Source organism: Euprymna scolopes, chromosome 29 (genome assembly GCF_053919585.1).
Source record: "Euprymna scolopes isolate OS-2025 chromosome 29, ASM5391958v1, whole genome shotgun sequence".
Taxonomy (NCBI): Eukaryota; Metazoa; Mollusca; class Cephalopoda; order Sepiida; family Sepiolidae; genus Euprymna; species Euprymna scolopes.
Genome location: NC_136510.1, coordinates 74312054 through 74331472, shown reverse-complemented (window position 1 = coordinate 74331472; position 19419 = coordinate 74312054). Strand labels below are relative to the sequence as shown.

The 19419-nt window shown below is 29.7% G+C and overlaps 1 protein-coding gene across 3 annotated transcripts in view; it reads right to left on the bottom strand.

Moving 5' to 3' along the window:
- Positions 1–19419, bottom strand: part of LOC145252722 (CCR4-NOT transcription complex subunit 3-like) — a 135187-nt gene that overhangs the window by 72085 nt on the left and 43683 nt on the right. For all 3 annotated transcript variants that reach the window (XM_080112566.1, XM_080112567.1, XM_080112565.1), the window contains one exon: positions 12466–12540. In XM_080112566.1, coding sequence (XP_079968692.1) covers positions 12466–12540 — 75 coding nt within the window. The remainder of the gene's footprint in view (positions 1–12465; positions 12541–19419) is intronic.

The following is a 19419-nucleotide window of genomic DNA, read 5'->3' as shown; positions in this document are numbered from 1 at the left end:
ATAATTTTAACCCTAAAATTCTGTAAAATTTGTGATTTTTCTTCTTAAATAAATATTTAAATAAATAGAAAAGAGGCTTGCCTTTTTTCTGTTGTTCTTGGCCTTCGAGCTGGGATCAAAGTGTAGTATCTGTTCTGCAGATGCGGCACTTAAGATAATTTGTACCAGTCAATGGAGGGGAAACCCTCTTTACTGGGGCAATTACTATTTTTGGTAACCAGAGTGCCCCCTTTTTGCCTACTTTTCGGGGAGCTGGTTTTTACCCCACATTAAAAACGGCCTTGTACCTAATTTGCTTTGGTGGGGAAGCAAATAAATACATTAAATAAATAGAAAAAAGGGGTGTTAATAAGACTATCATTACACACAAAAAAATATAGATTTATTTTTGGGTAAAGTTCCCCTGGGTTTTCCTTTCACTTCAGTAAATAAGCGAGTATCCATTTCAGTGTTAAATAAAAAAATATTTGGGATTCATATTGAAATTCATTGACAGCCAAAAAACAAAATTATTGTGTTGATTCGATTAGGCGATAGTTCGATGATAATAATAGACGCAGTGCGATGGAATTTTCGCAACGTACAGTTCTTTATTATTATCCTTAAATATATATATATGGTGTTTTATTATATATTATCCTTAAATATCGTTGAATATTGACCACTTAATTAATGGTCTTTTGTTATATATATGGCGTACTATTATCCTTATATATATGATGTTTATGTTTATATATATAAGTGATAGTGTCTGTGTGTGTCTGTGCGTCTGTGTGCATTTCCCTATGCTAAAACTGTCAATTTTAAGCCTACAGATTCGAAATTTGATATACAGGGTACTGAGATTTGGGAAAATCGATGTGATAGGTTTTCGACAGAAATTTGGCGATTAAGTGGTCATTATTCAACGATTTGACCTTTGAGAACTCTACCAAACTCCTCCTACAATTTTGGGTCTAAACACGTGATATTTTAGATATAGATTCCTTGGACATGGATCTAACTTATTAACTTTACTGGATCCCTAAACAATAAATGTTAAGAGGTCATAATAGGGGTCAAAGTTTAAAAAATTGACCTTTTTTTTTTTTCTCAGCATACACCTCAAAACACCTGGGCAACGCCGGGCACAGATTGCTAGTATAATATATATATATAATATAATATATATATATTATATAATATATCTAATAATATATCTAATAATATATATATAATATATATATATATATAATATATATAATATATAAATAACAACCTATGTAATTTCAATTAAATAGACAGAGAAACCAAAACTAATGCGCCCCCCTACAGATACAACTCCTGTTCACAGCTCTCTGTGAAAACTACAGATTTGATATTAAAAAGGTTTTAAAGTGACTAGGCCATAAAGATTCAGAGAATTATATTTAAAAGTTGAAATCATTCACAAAAAAAAAAAGAAAAAAAAAAAGATGAAGTTAAGATTGATGGGGACTGAAATCATGGGTACTACTTCCACCTTAAAACAGATTCATCATGGGAGCCATCACTTTTCCATAAACACAACTGACATCCAGCGTTTTTAATTTAAGTACAAAATGTTCTTCTCATGAACACTCATCCACTGCAAGGAACGCCCCCTTCCATTTCAAACAAGGTTTTCCCTTCATTCTCAAAGTCATCAACTCGGATAACCACTTTATCTTTAATTTACATTCGGATACACAAAATTACTTTTTAATATCTGGCAAATGTTAACCAAACACATTTTTATTACATAAAAAAAAGAAAAAAATATGTATATATGATTTTTAACAAGATATTTGCATCTTAACGTGGTTTTAAAGACTGTTTAGTTAATATTTATTCTGTGAGGAAATAAGCGTATCTTTGAAAATCCTTGGTTTAAGGATTTTCCTTCATTATAGTTCTTTAACTGTTTTTTTTTTTATAGATGTGTAAACGCAATTAAATTCTTATCTTAATCTATTATATAAAAGCGAAAATGTGTGTGTGTGCGTGTGCATTTTTTTGTATGTCTAGCAAAGGCTTTTTTTCAGGTGGTGGGTGGGCGTTGGGTGGGGAGGGGGTGTACCATGTCTTACAACTTTTTATATACTCCATAGATTATAATATCTCCGATTTACGAAACGAGGTTGTCTCTATCTTTTATTTGAGCAACGTTTTATAAAATTCACACTGTGATTCCATTTCTCTATGGCGTGATGTTTGACCTAGAAAAGCAGACGTTGACGTTCGTTTAAGCACCTGCTTTTTTTAAACGTTTAATTTCAACGATTTTCACTTCACTGGCCGCTTAGCATCGCGGTAACGTGTCACACTTTATTTTCCGCCTTTGCCTCAAGGCTTTGGGTTCGAGCCTACCTCCCTACCAAAACCTTTTTTTCTTTTCTTTTACACCTCCAAACACCCGGGCACCACCGCTAGTCTATAACATAAATCTCACCTGTCTGTATGTATGTATGTATATTTGTATGTCTCGCAAAAACTTTTGACAGAGGCGACAGATCCTGACAAGATTGGTATCATTTTGAAGCTCGATGTCTTGGACGACAAATATGAAAAAATTGGCCAAGAACATTCATTCCTTCACCCTCAACTCGGCCGTTTTGTACAAGGAGGGGTCGATTTTTTCGCCTACATTTTAGCAAGTCATCGTCACCGTTGGATCGACTTTGGTGAATTTCAACGTTTTTGACTTCCGGTCGCGTTATGGAGACATCGACTAAGACATCAGATTTTCTTTTCCTCCCTTGCGTCTGCCTGCTTCCTACCACTTTTTTTAAACACCTCTCTTTACCCTGGCTGCCTACTGTTGCTTTGATTCCCTCCCCCCACGCTACTACCATTTATTTTTAACACCTCTCTCCACATTCACAGGTTCGAGCCTACCTGCCTACTACCACTTTCTTTTTTTTAACAACACCTCTCTCCACCCGGACAGCCTACTGTTGTTTTGACCCCCCCCCCTACTACCACTTTTTTTTTCTCTGGGTTCCTTACTACACCACCTATACACGCCCAGGCAACGCCGAGTACCCCGCACTAGTACTTAATATACTTAAATATAAAAACTAGTGTTGGGACGATTCCTAATTTTTATACGATTCCGATTCCAGGAAAATATTGATTAACGATTCCGATACCAAGTACGATTCCGATTCCTAGGGAATTATTGTTTTGAAATATACCAGGTAGTTTTATACTTATGGTCGGTAGTTCCCAAATATGTTCCCTCACTTTGGAAGAGATATTTTATGTCTACACCATCATGTTTTGGTTTAAATAAAATTATTATATAGTAAACTAAACGGAAAAATTAGCAAAATTTATTTTAGAGAAAATTTATTTTACTTAATTGGAATACAGAAAAAAAAAAAACTCAAAGAAAATAGAATTTATCCTTCAGAGTAAAAACAAATAAAATAGAATTTATATAACAGAACAAAAACAAGAAAATTAGAGAATAAATACACACGATTCATTATTTTGGTCCTCATAATTAACAGATTTAATGAATTAAATAAAAAAATATAGCGGAAGAGAAAGAAAATATATACTAATTAAATATAAAAAAGATAAATATTTAATTTAATAATTTATAAATGAACGTGCGTAATGAAAAAAAAAAAATATACCACGTGACATGGCGCTGTAGATACAAAATAACCTTTCCAAAGTTAACCATCATATATGAGAAATACCATTAATTGAAAGTTTTTGTGTTTTATACCAAAAGGTAGGTATAGTGAAAAGTTACAATTAAAGGAATTTCAAAAACGATTTTTTGTTTGGCTATTGATAGTTGTATTTGTGACGGCAGTTCTTCAGACCTCCATAATTCACAAGGAGTAGTTAACACCTATTATTTTTTCTTACTTTTTCATTGCTTTTACACGTTGTTTCTAACGTGAAGAATAAGTTTAGCCAAACTAATTTTGAAATACGGTATATCAAAGGAACACATATAAAAATGATACCACTATAAAAAACAAATGAAATACTAGATAAAATTGAGAAAACAAAATTACCAAAATTACAGAAAAAGATAAAAAAAAATGGTGAAGTTTGTTGAGTGAAATGAATTATTGACAGAAAATTAATTGAACTAATAGAAATGTTAAATAAAAAAATGTCACATTTCAATATTTTTTTAAATAATTCTTAGGGTTGTCGAAATTAAAAATTAAGTGATTTTTTTTTATTAGACTTCTTTCGAAGCTTGTTACCTTGAAAAATACATTTAAAACCCTGTTTTTTTTATAAATAAATTGAAAAATAAACGCAATTAAAAAAAATTTAATTGATAATTGAAACTTTAAAAACATATTAAGCATTGAAAAATTACTTATCTATCAAATTAACGTCCAATAAAGTAGATCCAGTCTTCATACAGGAATTCGGTTATAATAAAAATTTCTTTCCCAAACTTAAAAATTAAATCTTTTTTCTTTTTTTTGTGAGAGAGAGAGTTCTTTAAAATCGCCGGGGAGTGCCGCCTAGAATTTTAAAGAAGTAAATTTTAGGAGTTTAGTGCCTTTCAAAGACGGTTATCATAATTTATTATCATCATTTAATTTCCTTTTTTTCCTCCCCCCACACCTTTCCACGTGGTTCAGTAGTTAATCAGTGTTCCTGTTGCTGTCAGTCAGCTATCTTTATCTAAGTTTTAATTTCTAGTTATGAATAGAATCAGCATTTTTAAAAATTATCTTTTTAGTTGTATATATTGTATTTACTCTTTGAAGTTAAGGAGGGTTAAAAAAAATTGGTGACACCTAGATGGTGACGTAGGCAAAAAAAAAAAAAAAGACACTGCGATTTCGACCCTCACTATTAAAATTGCTCTGAGTGACTAGTTGGTAATTTTTTGTTCCTTTTCTTTTTTATTTTGCTCCTCCAATTTATTTGGATGCTTCATAGTTAAATGTTTTAACATGTTGGTTGTGGTCATGTTAGATGGTTGTATTCCTCGTGATATTTTAATTTGACAGACTTTGCAGATGGCTTTCAACTCATCATCTTCATCAACTTCAAAAAGTTTCCATGCAAGACTTTTTTTGGACTTTGGGCCATATTAGAAAATTCAGTTTGTCTGTAAACAAATAATTTACTATTAAATTTTGTTTTAAAAGATAGTCACTTATTTGGATAATTAATTGAAAATAATCCGCTAAAAAAGACAAAAAGAAAAAAATATAAAGGGATGGGGCGGTAAATTGTACCAACCGGTAGTTAACAAAAAAAACTTATAGAATTTAATTTTTGAAACCAATGTATAAAAGTTTACATAATGAAATGCAAATATGCATTTTCTTTTGAATTTTTTTTTTGGTTGACTGTGTTCCATTCACACATGGTTGATGCGGTTCAATATTGCTAAACTATAAGTCTTAAGTAAAATTCTATTTATAAATACTTTTTAAAATGAAATTATTTAATTAATCGTAAATATTATTTAGACATAAAAATTAATTGATTACAAAACCTTTTAAAAAAATATATATTAATTTCTTTTTCGTTCGGCAAAAAACTGCGCAAAACACTTAATTTTCAATTTAAAATTCTAGAAAAAAGATTATATTATTCTGCTTTTAATATAATCAAATTCAGGGTTTTATCTTTCTGGAGAAAAAAAAATTTTAAAAATGGATTTTATTTCAATGAAATTAAAAAAAAAAAAACTTGACTGAATTGAATTAATTACCCTTGAATTAACGAAGGGTTTATTTAATAACTTTAGGTTTGGAAGAGATAGGTATGGGGTCGATTTTTTTTAAACTTCAAAAGAAGGCGACAACTGTCAAAACTTTGCGAAATAATACGTGATCAATTTCATTTTAGAGATATTTCTTTCAAAAGCCTTCTTTTATAAAAAGAAAAAAAAGTACATTGTTCTATTAAACCGTTTACTGTTTAAATAATTTGACTTTGCTCGTTTTATTTTAAGAAAATATAAGTTGAAAAAGCATTTTCATTCAGTATTAGATTTGTCAGTAAAAAAAAAACAATCGCCAAAAAGATAAGCGTTTTTTTATTTTTACTCGCAATGTAGAGCCCTGCATACTTCTTTTCAAGTTAACTCTTTTGTAGTTTTGATTACAATAGATCTGAATGAATAAACCTTGTAAGGGAGGGGCACTAAGCATTGCCCTGTTAATAATGAATTTCTTTGGTTTCTTTTTATAACATGCTACATTTCTCTCTTGCGGTTAGAAATATCAGGAAATTTGTTTCTTTTTTTCAACATCAGACTAAAAGAATCGTAATGAAGGAATCGGAAAATTAAGGTATTTTTTAACGATGCGATTCCGATACCTCCCAAAATACACGATTCTTATGATTAACGATTCCGATTAATCGTCCCACCACTAATAAAAACGCCAATTTTTGACACCGTTTAGACCTATTTCAATCTAAGATTTATTACCGTTTTTAAAACGAAATTACATATAACTTTAAAATAACGTTTTAAATAATTTTAAACGTGAAACGATACTTAAATATAAACATATGCCATATTTTTACACATTTTAAGTCTATTTTAACTAAATATTATTACCGTAATTAAAACGAAACTAGAGATTATTTTAAAATAAATCTTAAACGTTTTTAAACTCAAAGCGATACTTAAATATTAGTATATACCATCCCCTGGGCACTTCCTAGGTCTATTTCAATCTAAATTTTATTACCCTATTTTTAAACGAGATTAGACATAACTTCAAAATGAACTTTTAAAACGCTTTTATACGAGACTATAACTGAATGATAGGGGGGATGCTTAAAGAAAAATAATAATATAGAAGGCATCATCCCATACTTTTTAATTTATTGGTTCAAATTTATTACCTTATTAAAGTAGCATACAAAAAAAAAATAAATAAAAATAAAAAAAAAAATAATGGATAAAATAAATGAATAAAAATTATGGTGTGCATATATAGAGTTCCGGTTCCGGTTAAAGACAGATGAGAGTCGGCTGAAGAGAGCCTGAGGCGGACATTAAGAGCAGTCCTCAACTACCGGGCTTGAAACCGTCGGTACCGACAAATGTAAATTCCTGTATATATTATACAAAAAATATTATATTATATATATATATATATATATATATATATATATATATATATATATATATATATAGTAATGTGATTGATAATTAAACTAGTAATTTCACTATTACATTAAAATACACTCTGCTCTTTAGACTATTATTCTAATCTCCTTTATATATATTAGAAATTCTTTTTCAGGTATTTGCAGTTTACACACATAGTATTATGAAATTTTACATTGTATCATAGAATTTAGCACAATTCATTTTTATGTTGATTTGGTTAGTATAGAAAAAAAAAAAACTTTCAAAATTGTTCAATTATATATACACACACACACACTCTACCTGTAACAGACAATGCGTTGCTGTAATTCAGTGTGATTAAAAAAAAAAATGTACACGTTTCTTATATGCATAATTTTACAGTAATTTTCGGTATACAATATTTGGCAATCTCTAACAATTTCATTCTCAAAACAAGGAGGGCGGAAATAGATATAGTTGATGCAAATATAGAACGGAAGCCACCGAACATAAAACGAAACACAAAACCATACAGAAACACCCCATTTCATAAAAACTATCCTAGTTTCAACACTTCATGTATTAATATATTTAATATATTATTTAAAAAAGACTCCATTTATAAAAATGTAAAAAATATTTTTTTTTTCGTGTGCAAAATTCAAAACCATGTAGGATAGTTTGTATGAAAAAAAAAAAAAAAAAAAAAAATTTTTTTTCCTTGTTTTGACATTACTTGTGTTATCATGAAACAATAAAAAAAATGATAAACTTTGACTTTTAAATTCTTTAAATAATTTGCTTTTAGTTTTAACAACTTATTTTTTACATTCCTTTTAGCATTTTTGTTTTAACACTTGTCATCACGAAATAAAAAAAAAGAAAATTATTTTATTTTTTACATTTCTATGAATGAAGTCTTTTTGAAATAATATATTAAATATATTGACACAAGAAGCAATGAAACTGGGATAGTGTTTTTTTAAATGGGCTGCTTCTAATGGTTTTGTGCTTTGTTTCGTACTTGATGGCTTCCATTCTATATTTGCATTAACTGTATGCATTTCTGCCATTAATGTTTTGGGAATGCAATTGCTAGAGATTGCCCAACAATTTTTTGTTGCTCTATTTTTTGTATAGTTATAAAATTGTGTGGTTTGCCCACTCTATAACATGCAACATAATTGTCCATGGGAGGCAAGATTCAAACCATTGTAAAAGAACATTTATGCAAAATATAATCAAGTATAACATATTTCTGTTAAGTATTAAATATACGCAAGTTACTTATTTATATTAAAACAGGAAATCCTGTATCATAAACAGAACATTTTTATACAGATTCTAGATTTTCACCTGACACCGGTCCTGGTGGACCTGATCCGATCACCTACACTTTTTTTGTAATATTTAAGCCTACAATTTTGTCTTTGATGTTATAAACTTTGATACATTAAATAAAATAGTTAAAACTAAAAATTAGAAAGTCTTTTGTGTGAAAAAAGTAATCAAATCTTTATTTTCTTACAATCCATCAAATGTTTTGTTTAATAAAAATTACAATTTTTCAGCAATTTGCATCGCATTATCCACTTTATTATTATACTAGCGGGGGTACCCGGCGTTGCCCGAGTGTTTGTTTCCGGGACGGGGGGAGTTTTAAAAAATGTTATGGTAGGTAAGTAGGAAGGATCAAACCCGGAGTCATGAGTAAAAGTAGGAAAATAAAGTGTGAAAAAAAAAACATCTGCAACGTTAACAGTTCAGCCACCAAGAAAAGTCCATTCCAGTTGTTTAGGAAAAAAACAAAAAACAAAAAAAAAAACGACTACGGTAGGTCGGCGCGAACGTGAAAATATAATGTGAATTGTCCAGCACGCTAACCACTACACCATAGAGCACTGCAGCTTAGTTTAGTGATTTTAAATAACTTCACATGAAAGAACTACGAAGCCAAACCGGTGTTCTCTTCTCAACTGTTCCTTGTGAACGATCCCCAAACGGTGTTAAGTGGTGGCAGGGGGAGGGGGAATTTATTAGAGAGAAAATATTTTACCACTTCCATTGATCTTAACCGATTTTGGCCGTGACTTCTCAGCAGAAAAACTATAGAAATCTAAGATTATCGAGGAATTTGAGAAATAATAAGCCTATAACACATCTCAGATATTGTTCTGCCGTTTGTGCATATTATATTTGCATGAAATATCTTGATTTTTAATCCTATTAATGTCAAAATCAGACGGGAAAACATGAGTTCATTTTATTTATATAGAGATTATGTTAATACTGAAGTTTACATTTGGTTGTGAAGGCAAAAATGAATAAAAAAAATTATTTTTTCGCTAACAATGTTATGAACTAAAGTCTGAAATTAATGTCGTGAAAAGTGAGCATTTGAACCCGGCAAAAAATGTTACAACAAATGAAGCTATTTTTTTTGTTATTTACATGAAAGTGCTTTATTATTCAAGCACCTTCAGAAATTTGAAAGAAAGGGAAGAAAATGTTGAGATATTAACAAAGTAAATGGGAGGGGAAAAGGTTGAAGGACTAAGATTATCATGTGACTGGTGATAAATCCCTTATAATAAAACTAACATAGATACCCGGCGTTGCCTGGGTGGACATGAAGTTCGGTTTGAACACATCTGCTATACTAAGGATATTGATCACTTTCATTGATACCCCCCCCCCACAACAATTTAAAAAATAAAAGAACTGAAGCGCCCCCAAAAAAGTATGTGACAACCTCCCCACGAGATATTTCAACAAGAGGGATACGAAGAGAAATATCTTTTGTTGCCTATGCTCTGCCCCCCCCCCTCTCTCAATAAATAAATGAATCAAAACCTTTCTTTCAATCAAAATAGCGAGTGCCCGTGCGATCACAGAAAAAAAAAAAAAAAAAAAAAAAAAAAAAAAATGCAGTTAACCACCACAGAATTTTTTTTCTTTCTAATTTTCACATTTATGTGTCAGAGGGATTGCTCTTTCAGACCCGGTCTGATGCAGCTGACAAAAGTTTTTAGTATACACACACACACAAACATCTTTTCTTTATATAATAGACTAACATGGACACCCGACGTTGCCCGGGTGGATATGAAGTTCGGTTTGTACACAGCTGCTATACTAAAGATATTAAGCAACTCCCACAAAAGAATGGAATCACCCACAAAAAAACTTCCCCACGCGCTGGAACCTTCGCCCTACCAAAAATCAAAACAGCTTTTCTTTCAATCAAAATAGCGACAGCGAAAAAAAATTTTTTTTATTAAATAGCCGTGGTACCAGACTCTAACCTAAAATGCAAGAGAGGAAAAAGGGAAAAATGTTACTGGCAAATGCATTTGCCCATTGGACTATGACGACTTATGACGTCGTGACTCTGCAAAATAACGTTTTTAAACAGTTTCAGTTTGCTACATGTGCATGCGTGACTTGCGAAAATGGTGTTGCGAAAAGTGACCCCCTTGCAAGAAATGGTCCAGTTGATGATCACAGAATTAATCTTTTTTCTAATTTTCACATATTATGTGTCTGAGACATTGCTCTTTCAGATGGTACCAGTTTCGACACGGTCTGATGTGGCTGACAAAAGTTTTTAGCAGACATGCGAACATATGCACACACAAACAAATTGACATTTGAGATTTATATAATAGACTAGTGGGGGTGCTCGGCTGTTGGCCAGGTGTTTGGAGGTGTAAAAGAAAAAAAAATGTTAGTAAGCTCAAACCCGTGATGAACCTGAAGGTGGAAAAGAAAGTAAAAGAAAACTTACTGCTACACTACGAGGCCATAGGAAGTGAAAAGCATTGAAATTTAATAATCAAAAAGTTGACATACAGAAAAGAAAAGTAAAGTGAATGAGTTCACGCAGGCGAAGAAATGAAATCATGCACTTATGTTTCAGCTTTCCGCCACATTTGTTTCTGCATGATAGTGGGGGCAACTAGCTCCCCCACAAGAGTGGTAGGTCTGGCAGTGTCTTAATGAATAGCAATTGTCTTACATGATCAAAGCTGATTGCCTTTAAGATGTGCTGGCCATGAAGGCCAGCGAATCGCTTTTATTTTGATTCAGTATCATTTTATTTATACGAGAAAGTGAAACCTGGTTTTGCCCAATAATTATTGCTTCTATTATAATAATTTCATATTAAATTTGCACAGATTTTTTACTTGCTTTAAACCTTTATTTTTAATTATCAACAAAAAATTTTACTTCTAAACCAATAGCACACAAAATGGTATATTATCTAATTTCCTACAAATTTTCACAATCATAATTCTGTGTGGAATTGTGCTACCAAAACAAATTAGATATTAGTTTGTTTTACAAGAGATCTATAGTCCGACATGAACGTTTTTTTGATGAAATGAAGTTATAATTTTAGTATCGGATACCTATTTAAAAGACAATTCCAAGTGAAAATCAGTTTTCTATGTAAAGCAAAGTGTTTTTCCTTCAAATAAAAATCCATCTGGCAGGAAAGACTAATGAAAAAAAAAAAGAAAAGAGGTCTTTCAAAGGTAATTTGAAAATATACTCTTTAATTCAAGATTGGAAGAATGGTTTTGCTTTTGGATATATAAAATTTTTTTCTTAGATTTAATACAGATGAAAAAGACAATTTAAAAAAAACTTATATTGATATTCTAGTAATGATTACGTGAAACTTTACTGTCGGTAGCAACTTGCAAGCAACATACCACCACTACTAGTGATGACAACAACCACAGCTTTGGTTATGTTTCTGGCTAAAATAAAGGCGTTCAGTTATTGTGAAGGCAGTGTGTCATTGCCTTTCACTCACACACACACACACACACACACACACACACACACACACGAGGGGGCATTCCTACAGTAATGGCTATTTTTTTCATTCTGCCAAAAGGGATTGCAAATTGCATCGTCATGATGATCAAGCTATTGCATTCATGACCCAACCTGAAAGTTGCATCTCTCTATTACAAATATTAATGGTGTGAGATTCTAAGAAAGCAAGTCCTGTCATAGACATACATCAGAAGAGAGGCATCATTAAATTCCTAGCTAAAGTGCATTGAGAATAGTAGTGACTATGTAGAAAAATAAATTCTTGAGCACAAAAGGTTTATAGTTTTAATGATACCACTTACATCTTTATAGTTCAACTTTTTGAGTTAAAAAATAAGGGCTTTATTTTTGGAACAACCCTCGTGTGTGTGTGTGTGTGTGTGTGTGTGTGTGTGTGTGTGTATACATATATTTATTATAAACTTAATATTGATAATGTTTTAAAGAAAATTAACTAAGTTCTTAATAAAAAGTTAACATTTAAAAAAGGTAACATTTATAAAAAAAATCAAGGTTCCATTTAATTTTACCTGGAGTTTCTTGATTTCCTTCTTAAGGTCCTGTTCATACTTCTCCTTCTGATTGCTATTGATTGCATTGTGAAGCTGAAAATAAAAACAGGATTAAATTAGAACTTTTAAATATTGGAGAGATTTAAAAAAAAAATGCTTATTCAAAATTTCATGAATGTCAACACATAGAAACAGATTAAAAAGTTATTTTAAATAATTGAAAACAAAGGTGTATTTTCATGAACACAAGCAAAATTGAAAATCAAAATATGTTCAATTATAAATAGGTGCAAGTTATAATTTTCAACATTTCTACCATCTACTGTTAAAAAATTAACAGAAGTTTTATTCAACTTTATAATATTGATTCTTCAGCTTTCAGTATGCATATTTAATAATCCTTGAAATGGAATGACATATTCACTCAACAAAAATTATGAAATTTGTCGAATTTAGTTTATAAAATATTAACTATGCCTACCTGGCATTACCTGAGATGTAATGAAGTTATTTTAGTTTTGATTCTCTGCACTTTTTCAAACAGGTTATTCCCCTTTGATTTTTCTTATTTTAGGTGATTATTTAAAAATGTTTTAGATTAGTAGTCATCCAGGTCGTAGTAAGTAATAAATAATAATAATAAAAGAAAAATGTAGCCAAGTATGTTATATTGTCAATAACAATAACTGAAAATTTACTAGTCAGGAAAATTTTGATTTATCAACTTAAATACTATTTGGGTTGAAATTCTATGAGTAATATTTTTCGTTAGATTTCTGCAACATCTGTTAAAGAGCCTTGTTTTTTGTTGAAATCTTGTCATTTTTTTTAAACTGTCCAATTGAAAACTTTTGTTCAATCATGTTTGTTCCATTATATTTACTGGTGAAAACTATTTTTATGATAACTGATTGGTAATAACTAGTTTTTACCAGCCTGCAGATACTAACTGCTATTACAATCAATTCTGTTCATGATCAACAATAATTAAAAAAAAGTGTGCAAGGATTGTAAGGGATGTTTTGTTATGCATAATCGAAAAATGCCATAAAAAATGGGTTTTACCATTTATGTAATGCACATTATTCAAACAAACTTGTGATGACAGACAACTGCTAATTCTAAAAAATAAACTTTCGCTTTTTTTTTTTTTTTTTTTTTTTCTTCTTCAAGCCTGGAAAAAATAAGCATTTGATTTTAATTTAGACAAACTGGCATGTGTTCAGTTTTTTTTTGTGTTAAAATTTTTGTAGCTGTTATTGGAAAAAAAAAATCATGCCAGTCTGTCTAAATTAAAATTGATTTTATTTTATGCAGATAGTGTTAAAAAAAAAAATCTTTTGCGGATTTTAGAATCAGCAGTTGTCCATCATCATAGTTTTCCCAAATGATGTGCCTAGAGAAGCACAAGGAGCAGTTGTCATACTTAGTTGTACATTAATTGTGCCTAAATCAAATAGCAAAATCATGGGAAAAATCATAGATATTTGTATATCATTTTTAATCTGGAAATGCAATTTCCAGAAATCTTAGTTGCAGCAAATAATATAAGAATCATCTAATTTTATCATTTTTAAAATTAAAAAAAAAAAAAGAGGGGGGTAGTCAAATGTAAAGGGGTAATCTAACATTCGCAGATTTATACATTTCAGGTGATTTAATGCTGGAATACAATTCAACTTCTGTGAATGATTAATTGTAAGGGTTTATTGAATATAAGTTTCTTGCTGGGAGAAATTGTGGGTTTATACTTTTGTGAAATATATTTGACAAAAGTATAAACAAACATCCCAAAAGGATTTGAATTTAAGATGGTAAATTCTTTCATTAGATCCCCCACCCCTCCAATTGAAGTTTCATCTGGAATTAAAATTCAATATGATATATGCTTGTATGCACATGCGTGATATAAAATGTAAATGTCTTTAATAAAATTAATTTAAATCAGGTGATAATGAATTTTTAAGAAAATATTGAAACAGTCAAATTATCAAACTGAAAGATCAGAGAAAAACAAATGCAATATATTCTGGAAAAAGTTTCAGAGTTAAAATGGAATTTTAAAATTTTATTTGTATAAAAGTCTTTGGAATTTAGATAATGTACCAAACACCACCCAAATAAAATGTAAACACTCACAAAGAAATACTGCCATGAAATTTGTGCAGACTTTCCTTAAGTTTTAAAAGAAATCGATTCTCAGGATAATTTAAACTAGTTAAAAAAAAAAATTACAATTAAATAATTGGGGAAACAAATATTGGAATATTTTGGCAAAAAATTCCATATACAGATTTTTCTCGGACACAAGTTATTTTGTTTAATAGATTTATAGATGCTAGAAAGATATTAGCTTCTATCTTAATAACACCTGTCTTTGGAATTCTCTTCCTGCATCCCACAACCATACAAACATGCAGAAGCTTAACTGTAAGCTTGGTTTTAGGTTTTAAATGTAACATGTCTGCAACCTTTCCCTGCACCAGATCAGAAAAGAGAATCAATAAGTATTGATCACTAATCCTCTTTAAAATTTTGCCATAGACAGTTGTGTAATTTGCATAGATATCAACAAGTGGTCTCTGAACATGATTAACAACATGATTAATAAAAATTAGGAAGAGAGTTGGGTCATGGCCTACATAATAGTAGGGCTCTCCATTAAAAAATCATGTAACCTGCTAACATCACAGTTGAAGTCCTATAGTCACGGATGTACAGTACTATTACAAAGGATGGCTATTTTCTGCTTCAATTCTCCAAGAAAATACAGAAGAATTCATAAAACTGGTCCAAAAAAGTGAATATATTTTATTTTCTGAAATATGAAAATCATTTTACATTTGGACAGGTGAAATTAAAAGGGTGTTTGACAGGAAAGTACTGTGAAGTTTTATATTTGTTGTTACTAATTTGACTAATTTTAAGTTAAAAATGCACCCAGTTTCAAATAATTTTAAAACTTTTTTTTTTTTTTACAATGCCTTTTCTTGATAATCCAAACAAGGTTGAATAATCTTTTAAATGTATATTTTCTTATAAGGATATATATTTAAAAAAATACAATAAAAAATAAAAATTAATTTTTGGTGAGAAATTTGAAAATTGCATTTGTATTTTTAGCTTTTAGACATGATAAAAAATTTTTCCCAATCTATTCTCTTAATAATAAATAGAACTTTTCACAGTATTATTCATATATTTTGAGAGATCTTTTCAATATCAGGAGTCAATAAACTTAGCAAACGTTCAGTCTCAACTGTAAGTGTTAACTTGTTTATTTCTTTCTTTTAAATTTATTAAAATCCATTAAAACATTTTTTTTGTATAAAAAATATTTCAATTTTATTATTTCTGTGAGGAAGTTTTTGTATAATATTTTTAGAAAATACATTTATTCCTAGTTTAGATTTATTTAAATGATTTCTTTGAATTGAAATTGTTTTCATTTTAAAAATTATTTAGCATTCAATTTTAATTTGTTTGTTTCTTTATTCCCTAAATTCATAATTGACTTATGCAGTGATTATCTCTTGCTTCAAAACATACATAATTTTAAATAATTTATGTTTTGCTTTTTTAATTTATCTTGAATGAAGTTCAGTTTCAGTATAAATCTTGTTCCTTTTTATTTTTTTCTAAATGCAATTTTATTTTAAAAATAAACAAATCTTAGGTTTTTAAATCCATGAAACAAAATGTTTCTTTTCAGTAGATTGTTTCACAGAAACAAAATTTTCCCTTTTGAATTAATTCTCATTTTTTAAAAACATTGGATAATTAGAAATCGTTATTTTTCTCTTTTTAATGCAAGTTTTTAAGTGTTTTGCTTTTGTAAAAAGCTCTCATTATCAACAATCTGACTGTCCCACAGGACCTCATGCTTGGCCTCATTTTTCAGTAATTGGCCTACTGTTATGAAGATCATGGTTGGGCCCACATCACATTGGTATTGATATTAAGTGCACTCATACATACTTATGTGTTACGTCAAAAGTAATAAAAATTTAAAAAAAAAAAAAAATGATCAAGTAAAATATCTGCCAGCACTATTTTTTTTTTTTTTTCAAAAAATTGTGACCAACTTGCCATTTTCTAATTTGATGTCACGAAATTCATGAAACAAGGGAGATAAATTAGTTTGCCACAATAGTCTAAACTGCATTATTCGATAAACCTTATTTTTTCTTGTTTTTATTTTTCTACTTGACTATTTGTAAGTTTTACTAGTTAGAAAAATGACAAAATTATGTAATGTTTTTGCTTAAAATGTACAAGCACTGACAATTCTTTTAAACTGGACACTAGAATTTAATTAAATATTTTTACCTTTTCATATTACAATTTTCAACTTTATTTTACTTACTGTTCAATTTGATAAAAAAAAAAAACAAAACAAAAAATAAAAACAACTTTCAGTACATGTACACACCATCTATGGTTTTCAAAAGTTACTCTCCTACTCATTACCCAGGGCTCTACGGACAATTTTATCTGTAGTTGATCTTTGAGACATAATATTTTTGTTTACTAACCAAATACAAAAGTTACTAGCTAAACCCATATGATTTTCGGAATGTGGCATCTTAGTTCCACGATGATACTCAAAGATTTTTCTGTTAATTTTTTTGTTAAAGTAACTAACTATGCACCAAATTTTATATTAAAACTTGAAGGTATAAACATTTGAATTTCTTTAGATGTCTTTTAAACAGCCTTTGTATAAAAAAAGTATATTGTTCCATTAAATTTTTGTTTAAATAATTTGACTTTGCTCGTTTTATTAAAAATAAAATAAAGGTTGAAAAGACATTTTCCACTCAGCAATGAGCTTTAGAAGATTGAAAAAAAAAAAAAAAAAAAAAAAAAACTCAACCTTTCCTCCCCAAATAAAATAAGCATTTTATTATTTCTAGTTGCCATTTTGAAAAATCAGTCGCAACATAAAGCTCTGTTAACTAGTTTTTTAAAGTTAAAAGAAATTCCAAGAAAATTTGAGGAAACCTAGCATAGATGGACATTTCAGCTAGTAATTTATAAATCTACATACAAACACTAAATTTTAATTTTTTGAAGACTGGCAAGGAGTTACATACTTGCAAAAAATATTAAAATTTATTTTTTAAATCTTAAATATCTAAAGCAATAAAAAAAAAAATAAATAAAATAAAAAAGGATAATTTTTAGTATAACTTAAGATACATCATTAAAATTGCTAAAACTAAGTGGTGGAAAGCCTTTACAACAAGGTTCTAATAGAGAATACAAGTTCTTGATTTTGTTTTTGCTCAATAATCTTTAAATCCAAGGTCACCAAAACATGTTGCAACAAGAATTTTTCAAAATCAGACAAGTTAATTTAATTAATCTCTCAAATAATGTCACTTAGCATTAAAAAAAAAAAAAAAAAAAAAAAAAAAAAAAAAAAAAAAGCTGTTAATAATGTAATCACTTACTACTGAAAATCTATAAATACTATTTTCTTCTTTTTTTGATGATGCAAACAATTTTGAATTATTCACATCCAAAAAATTGAAGTTTAATCACAGGCGAAAACTGAAAATTGTATCTGACATAGGAGCAACAAGATTAAAAAGAGCCACAAATACTTAAAAAATGTGAATGATAGAAAATCAAAAAAACCTCATGTTAATCATATGAAGCTAACAAAATGGAGATGTGATTTCCTCCCAACATGTGAAAAGAGAACTTACTCTTATCACCATAAAGTATCAGCCAATCTAATATGACAGACGTTTCCAAAGGTAAGGAGAGAATTTGATATTGTTTCAACATCATTCTCCCTAGTCAAGTTGAGCTGGTCTCTTTCTTGGCCTGCATCATGCCGACCCATGCACAGTGGTCATGAACAAGGTTGAAAAAAAAAAAGGGGGGGGGGGATAAAAGAGATTTTATCACTGACGATTAACCACTTGTGGACCTGAAAACCCAGCCAAACAGTTTAACATCTTTAGTTGTTCACTGATAAATTGTGAATTAACCCCACCCCCCTCTCCTGGGCACTGAATTGCAAACCTATCAGAACTATCAAAGATGTTACTGCAACAAGATGAACAACCTTCAGGTTGGGGCATTAGCAGAGAAAAGCAATTGGAATATGATTGGCTTGCTGACAGTAATACAATCATTATTAAAGACATGCCTACTGATAGATCAGAGTTGATAAACATTATTTCAGTATTATCAAATTAACCTGCAAAATTCTAGCAGTTTTAAAAACTTAAGCTAGAAAAATAATGTAGATCATAATTGATTATTTGTTGTGGGATAAGATATCCATCAGCTGCAAGACTACTTGATAGAAGGATACCAAATTTGGCATGAAACATGCATTAAATGACACGTGTATGATAGGGGGAAGAGTAAATCTTTTCAAAATTACTAGTACTAAAAGCATTCGGGTTTCAAAATTATTCATCAGAATTGCACATTTTGCAGGAAGCATTCTCCGTATACCAAGTAAGAGGGGGGGGGGGAAGATACTACTTATACTACCACTAGTGATGATAAACATGGGTAACATTTCAAATTTGTCATGCAAATCATCTAACAATAACAGATATACCATAGGACAAAAAGTTTAATACAATTACTTCTAAAACATGTATTAGTTCAAACTATTGGTCAGGATTTCAAATTTGACATGAAGAACTTTTGAGTGACTAAGTATCATACACAAGCAAAATTATATTAGTAATAATGTTACGACTACAAATAATTAACACCTGCAGATTCCAAAAGTAGTGTTCAAAACAACACTAACTTTAGCATGAAGATCACTCAGAACACAGAATGTTAGAAAAGAGGGGATAGGTCAAAATTAAAATACAACTACCACTAATAATAAAAACGTATAAGATCCAAAACTATTACATAAAATTGCACCAAATTTGTTAATATAGAAGTGCCAAGTGTAATAAAAGTAAAGAATATTAATTATGATAGCTCGGA